Source organism: Poromitra crassiceps, assembly GCF_964638095.1.
Source record: "Poromitra crassiceps genome assembly, chromosome: 21".
NCBI lineage: Eukaryota > Metazoa > Chordata > Actinopteri > Beryciformes > Melamphaidae > Poromitra > Poromitra crassiceps.
The window spans coordinates 16,861,244-16,875,359 of NC_139638.1; the positions used below are offsets into that span (position 1 = coordinate 16,861,244).

The 14,116-nt window shown below is 41.6% G+C and overlaps 1 protein-coding gene across 1 annotated transcript in view; it reads left to right on the forward strand.

The window, feature by feature from the left end:
• The window catches only part of osbp2a (oxysterol binding protein 2a), a gene marked incomplete at both ends in the record, with an annotated part of 23,428 nt that extends 9,312 nt beyond the window's left edge, over nt 1–14,116 (forward strand). The window contains 12 exons of the mRNA XM_083657598.1: nt 2,235–2,485; nt 3,161–3,329; nt 3,517–3,637; nt 4,190–4,256; nt 7,809–7,946; nt 8,038–8,283; nt 8,856–8,976; nt 9,606–9,709; nt 10,444–10,539; nt 10,774–10,958; nt 12,996–13,216; nt 13,974–14,116. Of these exons, the coding sequence (XP_083513724.1) occupies nt 2,235–2,485; nt 3,161–3,329; nt 3,517–3,637; nt 4,190–4,256; nt 7,809–7,946; nt 8,038–8,283; nt 8,856–8,976; nt 9,606–9,709; nt 10,444–10,539; nt 10,774–10,958; nt 12,996–13,216; nt 13,974–14,116 (1,862 nt within the window). The remainder of the gene's footprint in view (nt 1–2,234; nt 2,486–3,160; nt 3,330–3,516; nt 3,638–4,189; nt 4,257–7,808; nt 7,947–8,037; nt 8,284–8,855; nt 8,977–9,605; nt 9,710–10,443; nt 10,540–10,773; nt 10,959–12,995; nt 13,217–13,973) is intronic.

Genomic DNA, 14,116 nt, shown 5'->3' on the forward strand with positions numbered 1-14,116 from the left:
TTGTCTACTACATTAGACAAATCTGAATGTTACAATGTTCCTGTATTTTGAAAGTACAAAATACAGGTGTTTTATCTCGATACATTTTCTGGCTCCAGTATTTCGTATTTTATTATTGATACATTTATTTGAGGGGTATTAGATGCATTTTGATGCAGCTTTGTCCATCTCTGCCTGTGGGTGTGCTTCAGTGATTCAAGAATGACTCACCCAGCAGTGTGTCTCAGCCTCCCCCTGCTTCTGTTGACAATATCGCTCACCAGCATGCCCCGCCCCCTTATCCACATCATTCCATGAGTGGCTATTGAGCGCCTTGAGAGAACTTGTTCTTATGATTTGGCGATATATATAAATATAATTATAATCATTGTTGTAATTATTATTCAAATTAAAATTTGCTTGATTGAAAACTGCTATTATGGGTCCGGTAGCAGCATACTTATTTCCCTTGGAAGTCATGTGAACATGTGTGATGACAGCTGGACACAGGGCCATATAGCATGGACAATATCTACAAGTCCAGAAAGGTCTCTCTCTCTCCTGTATATGGGTCATGAAACCATTCTAGATGCCCGGAGGAGTTTTCACTCTCATCTGAATGGTTTCCTCCTGAGAAAACCTAATCCAGTTTGCGCTGATTGTTTTTATTTCCCTATCCCCCCCTCTTATACAGCATGGAAGTCGCTCTCCTTGCTTTGGGACTCAAAGGCAATGCTGCCACTGGCCTAGTTTCAGCCAACCTGCTTGGGAGATTTCAGTTTACCAACAACACGCTAAGTGTTGTCCTGACGCAGGCAAGAAACGGCGACGATGGCATGCGTGGTTTTGACCTAGAACCGATTGCGATTACATAAGATGAAGTCGGCAGCATTTGAAAGTACTTTGCGTTGACATTTGCAGCCGACCAGAGTCAGGAAAACCAGGCGGCGACCAATGTGTGCACTAAGATCATTGACACTGACTTCATCATGTTCACACGACTGTCACTATTCCAGGTCGCTTGAATCCAAGAGGTGATCTTTTTTAATTACATTTTTATTTTATTATTATTTTATTTGGGCCCCCATTTGATGAGATTTTGCCTCGCGGACCCAAATCCGAGAATATTTCCATTGTTATTATTAGATTATGATTTTGTCCTTGAACTCAACGACTGTCTCTATTGTAGGTGGAGAGATAACACAGAAACTATGATCAGAGCAGTCATTCTTATACATTCTCTGATTGTGTTAAGCACTTGTAAATGAAATAATGGTGAAAAAAAATCCTCAGTTTGCTGGGGACCACCCTGGACCTCCGGTGGTCCCCCCGGCAGTGTGTTTTAAGGCACCTCAAGTTTAATGTAGTAGTTTCTCTGACGGAATGATGCCTCTTCTGGTGCCTGGCTATTAGACCAGTCTGGCTACGCTAGTGCGTCATCTTACTTGATCTGCTGCTAAAAATAGCCTGGCCTACGTTTCCACGGCAACCATGTCCATTCACAGCTTCCTGTTAGTATAAGGGAGGAGGAGGGGGATCAGGGTGTGAAGAGTTATTATCTGTCTCCCTCCATTCTCCACTCACACTCTCAGTTATAGTCTCAATCTCAAATGTGATTATCATCTTTGATTATCATCTTTGATTATCGTTTGCATCTTTCTGAATCTGATAAAAGACACTCACCCTTGCGCTGTGTTTGTTTGTGATTTCACTATAGAGCTGCAACGATTGGTCGATTAATGGATTATTAGTCGATCGACAGGAAGTGAATTGCCAAATATTTTTTTATAATCGTTTAAATTAATTTTTACAAAGTCTTCCATGGCAGTAAACTGATTATCTTTGGGTTGTGGACTGTTGGTCAGGACAAAAGAAGACATCTGAGGATGTCATATTGGGCTTTGGGGGGGGAAAGATCAACAATTTTCACCATTTTCTCATATTTTATAGACCAAACAACTAATCGATTAATCGAGAAAATCTTCCACCAATTAATGAATTAATTAATTAATCGATAATGAAAATAATCGTTAGTTGCAGCCCTAGGTTTCACTGCCATAAACATCTATAATGGTATGTCTGTTATGTACCTGAAAAATAACTTGGGACAGTATGACATAGCTGGGCATAATATGCATGGCTTCACGTGTCATTCATGTGCGTGTGACTGAGTTGCTTGTACAGAATGTAAGAATGAGACGTTAATGAGCAATGGATGGATGACCTACCTTTCTCCTTCAATTCTCTGTGAGAAGATGACTCGGGAGATGAGGGCCCCGTGCCGCAGGAGGACCGTGCCCTGACCCAAGGGGTGCTCAAGACTCTGGCCAATAAACTGGATGACCTGAGCACCTGCAATGAGCTGATAGGCAAGCACGGCGCCGCCCTGCAGCGCTCCCTCAGCGAGCTCGAGGAACTGCGCCCGTCCAACGACAGCGCCGACAGAGTGAGAACTGTTAACGAGCGCGCCACTCTGTTCCGCATCACCTCCAATGCTATGATCAACGTGAGTTTACTCAAATGTCAGCCCCTCTATGGCCCTGGTTGATATGGCAATTATATATATATATATATATATATATATATATATATATATATATATATATATATATATATATATATATATATATATATATATATTAGGGATGTAACGATAACCGGTTTTAATGATAACCGTGATAAAATTCCTTACGATAACCGTACCGTTTAAAATTTTCATTATCATTAAAACCGTGGTACCGTGATTAACGTGGTACCGTGATTACAGTGCTTTGAAACACAATGTAAATACTGTCCATCATCAACCAAAGTTGGCAACAGTCTCCCAGATGAAAAGGTGCAGCCTTGGAGAAATGATTTCAGTGAGTGTATCAATACTATTTGGGTCTGCGTTTTCAACGTTTTCAATATAAAACTATAAATATAAAAATTATTTCGGTGAGTCTTTCAGTACTTTTTGAACATTTTCATAAATTTTGTATGAATACCGTGATAATACGATAACCGTGATAATTTTGGTCACGATAATCGTGATGGGAAATTTTCATACAGTTACATCTCTAATATATATATATATATATATATATATATATATATATATATATATATATATATATATATAATCACTGTAATAGAGAGATTGATAGCTACAGTTGTCACTCTGTTGATCTTGACCCCTCAGGCGTCTCGTGACTTTCTGGACATCGCAGAAACCCACAGCCGGAGGTGGCAAAAGAGCCTGCAGTATGAGAGGGAACAGCGCCACCATCTGGAGGAGACCATTGAGCAGCTAGCCAAACAGCACAACAGCTTAGAGAGAGCCTGGAAGGAGAATCCCAGCACGTATACAGGTGAGGCACTTGTCTCCCACTCTCTCTTCCCTGCTTGTGGGTATGATACCAAACAATAGGAATATGGCCCTCTTCTGGTCAGTTATAGCAAATGCACTGATGTCACTGTGGTCTGGCTCATTTTGACTTTAAAATGTCTGGAATACCTAAACGAAACTGTCTCGTCGTCGCACGTCTGTCGCAGTAGGCGTGGAGAGGACTCGGGAGGGTGACGCCAGTGATGAGAATGAGGATACAGAGTTTTTCGATGCCATGGAGGAATCCCCTGCATTCATAACTGTGACTGCGAGTGACCACATACAGCACAAGTGAGACCTCTTCTCTGTATCTTTTGGTTGAGCCCGTAGCTACGGCGTAGCACTATTCCTGTGATAACTGTAATTAGGTATACCTATTGTTTTTGCCCAGAAATGGCTCTAGCTCAGTGTCTGATTGGTCAAAAGTTTTCAAATTCGGCACACACATAGCACACCCTGCTAAGCCGGTCTCCGTGCAAAACATAAAATAAAAAATCCACCCACAGGGGGCACTACAGCCATATTTTACATTTTTAGGCCTTTGCAGGCCATTGTGGCTATAATGGAGTTGACTCTTCTTAATATTCGTTGCCTGCTTCCACTAACATCGTGAGATCACATAAACAGTGATTTCATAAATCTATAATAGGGTGGATTCCGACCGACACAAACACAATCAAGATCCACCATACTATCACATCATAGACATCATCAGTGATGTCATAGACATTGTGACATCATCAGTGATGTCATAGACATTGTGACATCATCCGACATTGTGACATCATCAATACCTGTGGAGGCTGCGTGCAGCTTTGATGACAGTCTGTTCCTTTCTCTCAGGCGCTCAGGAAGTCATCAGAGTGTGATGAGTGGAGTGATGCCCAATGACTGGACCCACAATGACAATGTAGGTCCTCAGCATGGCACACACACACACCAGAGGAGGTTTTTCCAGTGAGGCATAGGAGGATGGTCCTCCTCTATTAGATTGGGGATTTTATATAAAAAAAAATATTATAATTTTTTTTTTTTCATTTTTCAAAAAAAAAAATATAATAAAATATCAATCAAATGTGTTTTTTCTTAAGTGCAGACGCTCATTTTTTCATTCATTATATTCTTATATGCTTAAAATGCTTCAACAACAGTGACCTGAACTGATGGAAAGGAGAGCATGCAGACAGTCTCTCTGGCCCTGCTCCCAGCGTAGAGTAGGCAGATAAAAAAACATTCGCCCTGTGGGTGTTTATTTATTTGGTCATTTATCTAATGAAAAATATGATTGGTTGAAAAACACTTGCAATTCACAGAGAACATGTGAGAGTGATGTGTTTTCCAACCAATCAGATTGAGCTGGAAGTTAGCACGCCCTTACCCTGGTTAAACCAGGTGAAATCTAATTGGTTGTTGGTTGGATAGATTGCTGACATTGATTGACATTCTGTATTGTCCAATGCTGAATAGCCTATGTCTGAAAATCTTGTTGAATCCGCTCCATTGGAAATGCAGGAAATGAAGACCTGACAGGCTAATAGATAGATTTACAGACAGTAGCACCTATATTTTCCCCTTTCTCTTTTCCTATGTTTTATATTATCAAGCAGTAAGTTAGCTCACAAGCCAGACAGTCGTTGCATTGTATTACGCAGAGTTTAGAGAGGGCAGCGTGGTACACACGGAGGACAGAGGCTCAGAAGCAAACACTGGGATAATTTAACCTCATCGGCTGCACTCGCACCGGCTACAGACAGCATGGATATTCAAGTAAGTCAATTCAGTTCGAGTTATCCGGGTCTTCTACTAAATTCGGCGTCCACCAAGGAGTGCTACTTTTTCGTATTATATTGTTTTATGCTGAATAGCCCGCCATTTGGCGATCTTAAACTCGCACATTTTTTAACTGAATTTGGCAGCGTGGACCCTATGCGCTTCGTTCCATGTTTTGTTCCGCGCTGCCAAATTCAATGGAATGAAACAAATCTTGTAGCCTATGTTGGACGTAGTGAAGTGTTTTTGATTGATTTGTTCATCCATCAAGCCTTTTACTGACAGACTAACTGTAGCCTAAATATCTTACTTTATTTTGAGGTGCATTACATTGCTCAGCCAGAAATTATTCCCACTTCAACTCTCTTTCTCCTGGGTGTGCCTAACCTTAAAATGCACCAGATGACAATCCATCTTATTTGTCCTCAATCTGCATTGAAAATGTGTGAAAATTCACCTTCTTGCAACAGTTGTAGCCTAAGCTAGTGGTTTTCAAAGTGGGGTCCCCAGCAAAAAGGGGGGATTAATCTATGTTCACTATAATTCCATCCATAAGTAACACAATCACAGAATGTATGACTATTTTGGTCATGGGTTTCATATGTCTGTGATAAAACATCTAAAAGCAAAACTCTTATCAGATGGGGGACCCTGGAACAAAATCCTATCTATATGGGGGTGCGTGGTGTAATTTGTGTGATTGAATTAAACTGAAATTAAGTTTGATGTTGCCTGCTGTAAGTGTGGATCTATAAAGCGGTCTGTAGCCTAATAATTTCTATTGATCTCGTTTCCTTGAAGGAGACTGGTGCTGCTATTGAGATTACATTAGGGTATAGGAGTGACATATTTGGGACCTGTTTCTGGCCTACCTTGATGAGGTTAGGGGCGGTGGGTGACTTGCTCAGCTGGTTTGTCTTGGCCCCTTGTATAACCCATATGCTTTTATAAGCATGTAAGCACCCTTATATGCAGGGGCGTCATGCAAACCAAAATTCTGAGGGGGCGACATTCGGTGGCGACCAAAGGTCCCCAGCTAAAAAATGTCAGTGGCGACCAAAGGTCTGAATAGATCTGCAATGATTCAATCAGTCTGCCCAGATAAAGTGTGCTGAATCCACTCATGATTGAATCAGTCCATTTAGCTATTTCTAAAATGTTTGCCATTTGAAGCCAGATTTAGAGGAAGATCTCATTTTAAATTATAATTTTTTTATTAGAGTTTAGAGGGATTAGAGTGTTGTGATATCATTATTCGGTTTTAACCATCAATATTTTGCTCCTTTTCTCATTAGGGTAAATACTGTATATGTATTTAGAGATAAACATTCGGCAGCGACCAAAGGTCCCCAGCAGAAAAGTTTTGGTGGCGACCTAAGGTCTGAATAGATCTGCAATGATTCAATCAGTCTGCCCAGATAAAGTGTGCTGAATCCACTCATGATTGATTGATTTATCTATCAATCGTCCATTTAGCTATTTCTAAAATGTTGGCCAGATTTATAATATCTCATTTTAAATTATCATTGGGATTAGAGTGTTGTGATATCATGATTAAGTTTTAACCATCAATATTTTGCTCCTTTTCTCATTACGGTAAATACTGTATATTTATTTAGAGATTTCGGTGATTGTGCTTTTTATGGTTATTAGCTTAGTCACTTCCACACTAGCTTCTACACTGCTGCCACTTTTCTTGAAATAGCTCAATCTTGCTTCACCCAAAATGTTATTCACATAAAAAGACTATATCCAGTATCCACAATGCAAATTATTTAAAAAAACTGCATCTTGACCTGGAGACATCAAATGGATTTACCTGTGACAGTGGTGGTAGTGGTAAAAACAGCTCACTGCCATAACAGCTCTGGCTAACATTACAATGCTAACTTTAGCTGCATGGTAGTACAAATATAGCCAACTAACTTGCTATGCAAACTATACCTATAATAACTAACAGCATGAATTTTACTTCCCCCTTCATTTCTTTTTTTCAAAAAATCTGAGGGGGCAACTGCCCCCTCAGTTTCAATGGGCATGACACTTCTGCTTATATGGGTGGTAGCACCATATTATAATTGTCAATCAATAGTATGCTTTGCTTTGTTTTCCAGCTGTGTCTGAGCTTTTGTTTTGTTTGTATGTTGTTAAAATCTGTCTTCAAACTGCAAAAGAGGAAAAAAAAAAGGCCCAAATTTTTTCCGGTCGCCACCGAAGCGTCCTCCCCTATTGCCAAGCTCACCAGCCACCACTGACACACACACAAGGAGGCATTGTGACATCACTGATGATGTCATCAGTATGCATCAATAGGGCAGGCGAGGCCACGCAGCAGCTGAGCTTCAAAGGTTGAAAAAAGTATAAAACTTGAACTGCAATTTCTCAAAAAGTACGAAAGGTATCAAAAATCAGAATAAAAGTACGGTAATAAAGTACTAAAAGTGTTGACCTATTAAAGTTTGTAATACAAAGTCTGAAAGAGTCATTAGAGTTCAAAGAGGCATCGTTTGAACAGTCCTTCCATAGACTTAGAGCAGGTACTAAAAAGTCGTGTGCTGTCTTCGGGCCAAAAACAAAAACGTTCCATGAATAGATGAACAATAATAGACTACTTACTACCTGTTGGTGTATTGCAGTTCTTACAAAAACCGGATCTTTTTCACTCGTATTTTGTGCTGTGATCTTTTGACAGGACTCCTCAGGCACAAACCACGTCCAGCTACGAAGAACCAGGCGCAGCCGCATCCCGGACAAACCCAATTACTCTCTCAACCTGTGGAGCATCATGAAGAACTGTATCGGCAAAGAGCTGTCCAAGATACCCATGCCTGTAAACGCCCTATCATCTGCTTGTAACGTCGTTTTTGTGACATTTGAATTTATTATAACTATTGAATTGACGTTGTTTGTTCCGATTGCAGGTCAACTTCAATGAGCCTCTGTCAATGCTGCAGCGTTTGACGGAGGATCTGGAGTACAGCGAGCTTCTGGACCGGGCGGCTCGCTGCGACTCGTCCCTGGAGCAGATGTGCCTGGTGGCCGCGTTCTCCGTCTCGTCCTACTCCACCACGGTGCACCGCACGGCCAAGCCTTTCAACCCTCTGCTGGGAGAGACCTACGAGCTGGACCGCCTGGACGAGTATGGCTATCGCTCCGTATCTGAGCAGGTGACACAAAGAGAGAGACACACACAAACAATACTGTGCAAACGTCTTAGGCACATATTTAAAAAAAAACATAAAGAATAACGAAAAGAATATATTATATAAAAAATAATCAAATTAAAATTTTCTAAATATCATCAATAACATTTACTATACAGAGTAGTCTACTGATACACAAATGCGGGAACTAAACATCTGAGGTAAAATTGTACACACCTGTGTAGTGTATGTACACACACACACACACACACACACACACACACACACACACACACACACACACACACACACACACACACACACACACACACACACAAGCCATTGTAGCAACCTAAACCCAATTCTAACCTAACCCCTTACCAAGTCTTAACCTTCAAACAGCCCTAACCCCAACCCGTGTATGAGAAAGTGAGGACCAGCCAAAATGCATTAATGTCCTCACTTCCCAGGTATAAAACTCAAATTGGTCCTCACTAAGATAGCTATACAAGTGTGCACACACACACACACACACACACACACAATGAAGATCAAACACATACGTGATGATGCCAGCTGGTCCCGTTGGCCCTCAGGTCAGTCATCACCCCCCCGCGGCCGCGCACCATGTGACCTCACAGCGAGGATGGACCCTGTGGCAGGAGATCACTATTGACAGCAAGTTCCGTGGGAAATACATCTCTATCATGCCGCTGGGTAAGAATCACAATCAGTCAGGAATTCACCTTGATCTCATTCATAATCAATCAATAGATCACAAATGCCAATTAAAAGCAGGAAAGCAGCAGTTACTGACGATTTGAATGATTTCACAAGCTCACTAATTGTTTAGAATAGATTTGATATTCCAAATGATGATGAATTACTTAGCTAAGTTGTGGGTTGATTAGGTAACATTACCACCATACTTTTGTAACCCAGTTTATTATACATGTAGTCCCCCCCCCTACTTTATTGTATTCTGTATTTTATTTATTGTATTTTATTACAGTGCTGGATTGTTTTTATTCTATTGTTTGTTTGCTTGTTTGTTTTGTTTTGGTTCATACTTGTAATGTAAAGCACTTGTAACTTATTATTTATTAATTATTTATTTATGAATTTCCCCCTCCGGGTACATGTAATAGAGGACTTCATGTCATACATGAAACATGTCAAGCTTGTCCTGTGGTACATGGTGCTGGCAAACGACGATCTAAATATCATCTTTGCAATCCACACTAAATATCTGTAAGAACATGAAGAACATTTATGATTTTTAAGTGAGAACAGAATTGTGGTTTCGCACATTTCTCAAAACTGTGTCACCTTTTCCTTCACTGTAGGATACATCCACCTGCAGTTCCACTCCAGTGGAAACCACTATGTGTGGGGCAAAGTCACCTCCACCGTGCACAACATCATTGTAGGGAAGCTATGGATTGATCAGGTGTGTTACTCTCTCATACTCACTAGTGCAGTGTGTGTGTGTGTGTGTGTGTGTGTGTGTGGGTGCGTGTGTGTGCGTGTGCGTGTACAAATGCAAATACCGTAATTTCCGCACTATAAGCCGCACCGGAGTATAAGCCGCAGCAGCAAAATTGCCTGTTTGTTACATATATAAGCCGCACCGGACTATAAGCCGCAGGTGTTTTAATGTTTTTTTTTTTTTAATTGTGTTTTAATGTTTAATTACCATATGTAAGGGTTCATGCACAGAGGGGATTGTCGGGAAAGAGATGGCTGTTTGAGGAAGCTCCCATTTATTAACATTTCAACAAAACAACATAACACAACACCACCTTTGTTTTTTTTTACAGTGCACACAGTGTCCGCGGTGTGGTGAAAAGAGGGCAAGAGAGGAAATTAAAACAGAAGTGGATTTATAGTTAGAAAGAGTGCTAAAGAAGAGAGATTTTTTTTTTTTTTTTTTTTTTCCTGAAAAAATCCATAGATAAGCCACACCGTTATATAAGCCGCAGGGCCAAAAAACGGGGAAAAAGCTGCGGCTTATAGTCCGAAATTTACGGTACATGTTTATGTTTTCCAAATGAGAAAGAGAGAGAAAGGGTGTGTTGTGTTGTGTTGTGTTGTGTTGTGTTGTGTTGTGTTGTGTTGTGTTGTGTTGTGTTGTGTAAGTCACATGGTGCATTTCTTCTTCTCCTCCTCCTTTGCGGTCTGTAGTCTGGAGACATTGAAGTAGTCAACAACACCACCAAGGACACCTGCCACCTCAAGTTCCTCCCCTATAGCTACTTCTCCAGAGAAGTCCCACGTAAAGTAAGTCTGTCGGACTGTTTCATTCTGTAGTGGAGGGAGGGAGTTCTGGCATCTCTGCTAACTGCGTTGATTCGAAATTCACCCATGGTTTATACATTTGCCAGAAAAAAAATCGTGTTCGGCTGTGAGCGCGTCCGTACGCAGGTTTCCCAGGATAAAGGTAACTGGTCTCCTCCTGCCTGCAGGTGACAGGTGTGGTGGAGATAAAGGTAACTGGTCTCCTCCTGCCTGCAGGTGACAGGTGTGGTGGAGGACGGAGACGGCACAGCACATTACATCCTGTCGGGAACCTGGGACGACAAGATGGAGAGCGCCAAAATAGTGGACAGCAGCCAAGGGTGCGGAGGGTCCGAAGGCAAACAAAAGACGGTTTATCAGACTCTGCCGCCGAAACTGCTGTGGAAGAAATATCCTCTCCCGTATGTACAGAATTTTGATTATTATATTATATTATTATTATGGGGATGCCCATTAGCTGACGCCTAGCCGACCGCTAGTCTTCCTGGGGTCCAAGAACACTAGTGGCGGGAATCACCAGTGTCCCCACGGTACGATATTCTCACGATACTTAAGTCACGATACAATATTATTGCGATTTAAAATATATTGCCTTTTTTCGACTACAAATGATGTCCCCATAGGAAGAAACTTTGTCAACATCTGTTTTTATTAATGAGATAAAGTTTCCAGTCTGTTCATCTCACTTCAACCATTTTTATGGCAGCTAATGTCAAGCAGACAGACTGACCGACACTGTGATAAAAACATGTCATAAATGTTGCATGATGCACTTGACAATTTATATAATAAAATATTGCGATACTTGAAATTCGTGCGATAATATATATTGTCACACAAAATATTGCGATACTATGCTGTATACGAGGGATCAGCCGAGCAGCATTTTGGTAAACAAACCGCGTCACTGGGTGGCAACGGCAATGCAACCCTATGGCGCCCAAGTGGCGCAAGGCTCGAGTGTGTGACTCTAGCCGGCTAACGCTGTTTACATTTTTAAAACGGCGACAGTTCACACAACTTTAACACGACGTGCATATAATATACATCAAACTCTTGAGCTACTTCTGCTCTCAATGAGAATGTCAAAATAGAAGCGTGTATAGTTTTTGAGATATTAACGTTTGTTTGGCACTAGGGATGGGCATTTCTAGCAAAAACACTATTCGAAATTCGCTGGCCAAATTCGAATTTAATTCGAATTTCGAAAATAAAAATAAAAATGTAAAAAAAAAATTTTTTTTTTTTTTTTTTTTTTTGTGAGTGAAACGTTGCATTGTCTCCCCTGATTCTAAGTCTACGGCTTTATTAATTAATATAAAAAGCTTCTGCTGTAGATTTTTAGCTCAAACAAGCATTGCACCACTGAAGTAAAGAACATGTTACATGACATTGACATTTTCGAAAATAAAAAACAGTTTTGACAATCATGAGTGGTTCATTAAATATTTAGTAGGCTCAGGTCTGAGTGCCAAAGGGGTGCCAAAGTCACCCCCTCTCCCTCTTCATGGGATTTCATCCGCCATTCATTTTTCCATAAACCTTGCTTAAAATGCTTATAAAAATTGTTTTACTTGCTCAAACCAAGCGATTTGACTATACTTAGAATCAGGGGAGACAATGCAACATTTCACTCAAATTTTTTTTTTTTTTTTTTTTTTTTCGAATTTCGAATTTCAATAATAAAAGTCGACCTTGATAATAACAACGATTATTCGAAAATTCGAAATTCGATGCCCATCCCTATTTGGCACAACTCATACTATTAACTGCCGCGGGGTTCCGCATTTCTGGGTGGCAAGTGATGTCACGCTGATTCGTCCTATCCACCTTATTTCTAGCTGCCATGATGCCTGATGGGTGCTTCTTCCGCTTCCGGTGTAATAGACTGTTTTACAATCTATGGTTTTAACTTGACAAAAAAAACGTCTATGAGGATTTTACAGCAGAGCCATTCTGCTCTACAGCCGTGTCGTTCGGGTGCTGGGATAACGTAATGCATTGTGGGTAGTCGGCTACTGTGGCTAATGCTAGCGGCTAGCGTAATACTTACTTTACATGGCCGTAAAACGCCACTGAATGACCAAATTGATTTAACTTTTAACCATTTCGAGTAACACTGTTTCCATATGGACCCCCAGCGTTGGTTAGTTGTTTATAATGTGACTATATTTATAACTTTTATAACGTACTCCAGTTTCCGGTTTATAATTCGGGTCTGCAGCAGAGTATAACAAAGGAAATGGCAAGCTGCAACAATAAGTCACGTTAAACCGGACCTTGTTCCCACAATTATTTTTTACAGTGGGGCATTCAAAAATAAAGTGGATAGATCCCCCCCATCTCCCCCCCCCCCCCCTGCTCTTCTGTAATGTTTCCCCCTCCCCTCTCTCTGACCTTTGACCTCAGCTGTGTGTCTTCTGCCTCTTGTCCTCCAGGGAGAACGCGGAGAACATGCACTTCTTCTCCTCGCTCGCTCTGACCCTGAACGAGCCAGAAGAAGGCGTGCCGCCCACTGACAGCCGCCTGAGGCCGGACCAGCGGCTGATGGAGGCGGGACTGTGGGATGAGGCCAATGTCCAGAAGCAGCGCGTGGAGGAGCGACAGAGGCTGGAGAGGAGACGCAGGGAGGCGCAGAGCAACCAGGCCCTGGAGGACGGTGAGGAGAGGGAGGGGAGTTCTGTGGCTGAACACAGCTTGTTAATGACAGCTAGGTCAGAGGAGAGGAGACGCAGGGAGGCGCAGACCAACCAGGCCCTGGAGGACGGTGAGGAGAGGGAGGGAGGGGAGTTCTGTGCTGTGAACACAGCTTGTTAATGACAGCTAGGTCAGAGGAGAGGAGAAGGCTCAGACTGGTTCAAGCTGTTAGGAAGGCCACGCATGCGCCGATAGAGAGGCAAAGTGAACGTCACTTCCTGCTTCAGCACTGTAGCCTACCAGATTTTTTTTCTGCAATTTATTTTCCCACAGACATTCATATAAATACTTATAAAAAGAGTTTTACTTGGTCAAACCAAACGGTTCAGCTATATTTAGAATCAGGGGAGAGCATAGAACATTTTACTCAGACCAAAACTTAAAAAAAAAACATCTAAAAAATATTTTCTTTAAACCTGAAATTTTTTTAACGTTTTGGTCAGAGTGAAATGTTATGCGGTCTCTCCTGTTTCTAAATCTATCTGAACCGTTTGGTTTGAACGAGTAAAACTCTTTTCATAAGCATTTTACGAAACATCTATGGGAAAATCAATGGCGGATGAAAATCTCTGGTACAGTGCTGAAGCAGGAAGTGACGTTCCACGTTGGCTCTCTCTCTATAACACCTCTTCACACAACTGTGGGTTGTATTTTTCCAGCTCTCGTGATCAATGGGCTGTAGTAGCGAGTGAGTTGTGATTGTGTGTCGCCCCCTGTAGGCCAGGACCTGGAGGGCTACCAGCCGCTGTGGTTTGAGAAGAGGACGGACGAGGCGACAGGGGACAGCACCTACGTGTACAGAGGAGGCTACTGGGAGGCCAAAGACACACACGACTGGAGCCAATGCTCCCAGATCTTTTAG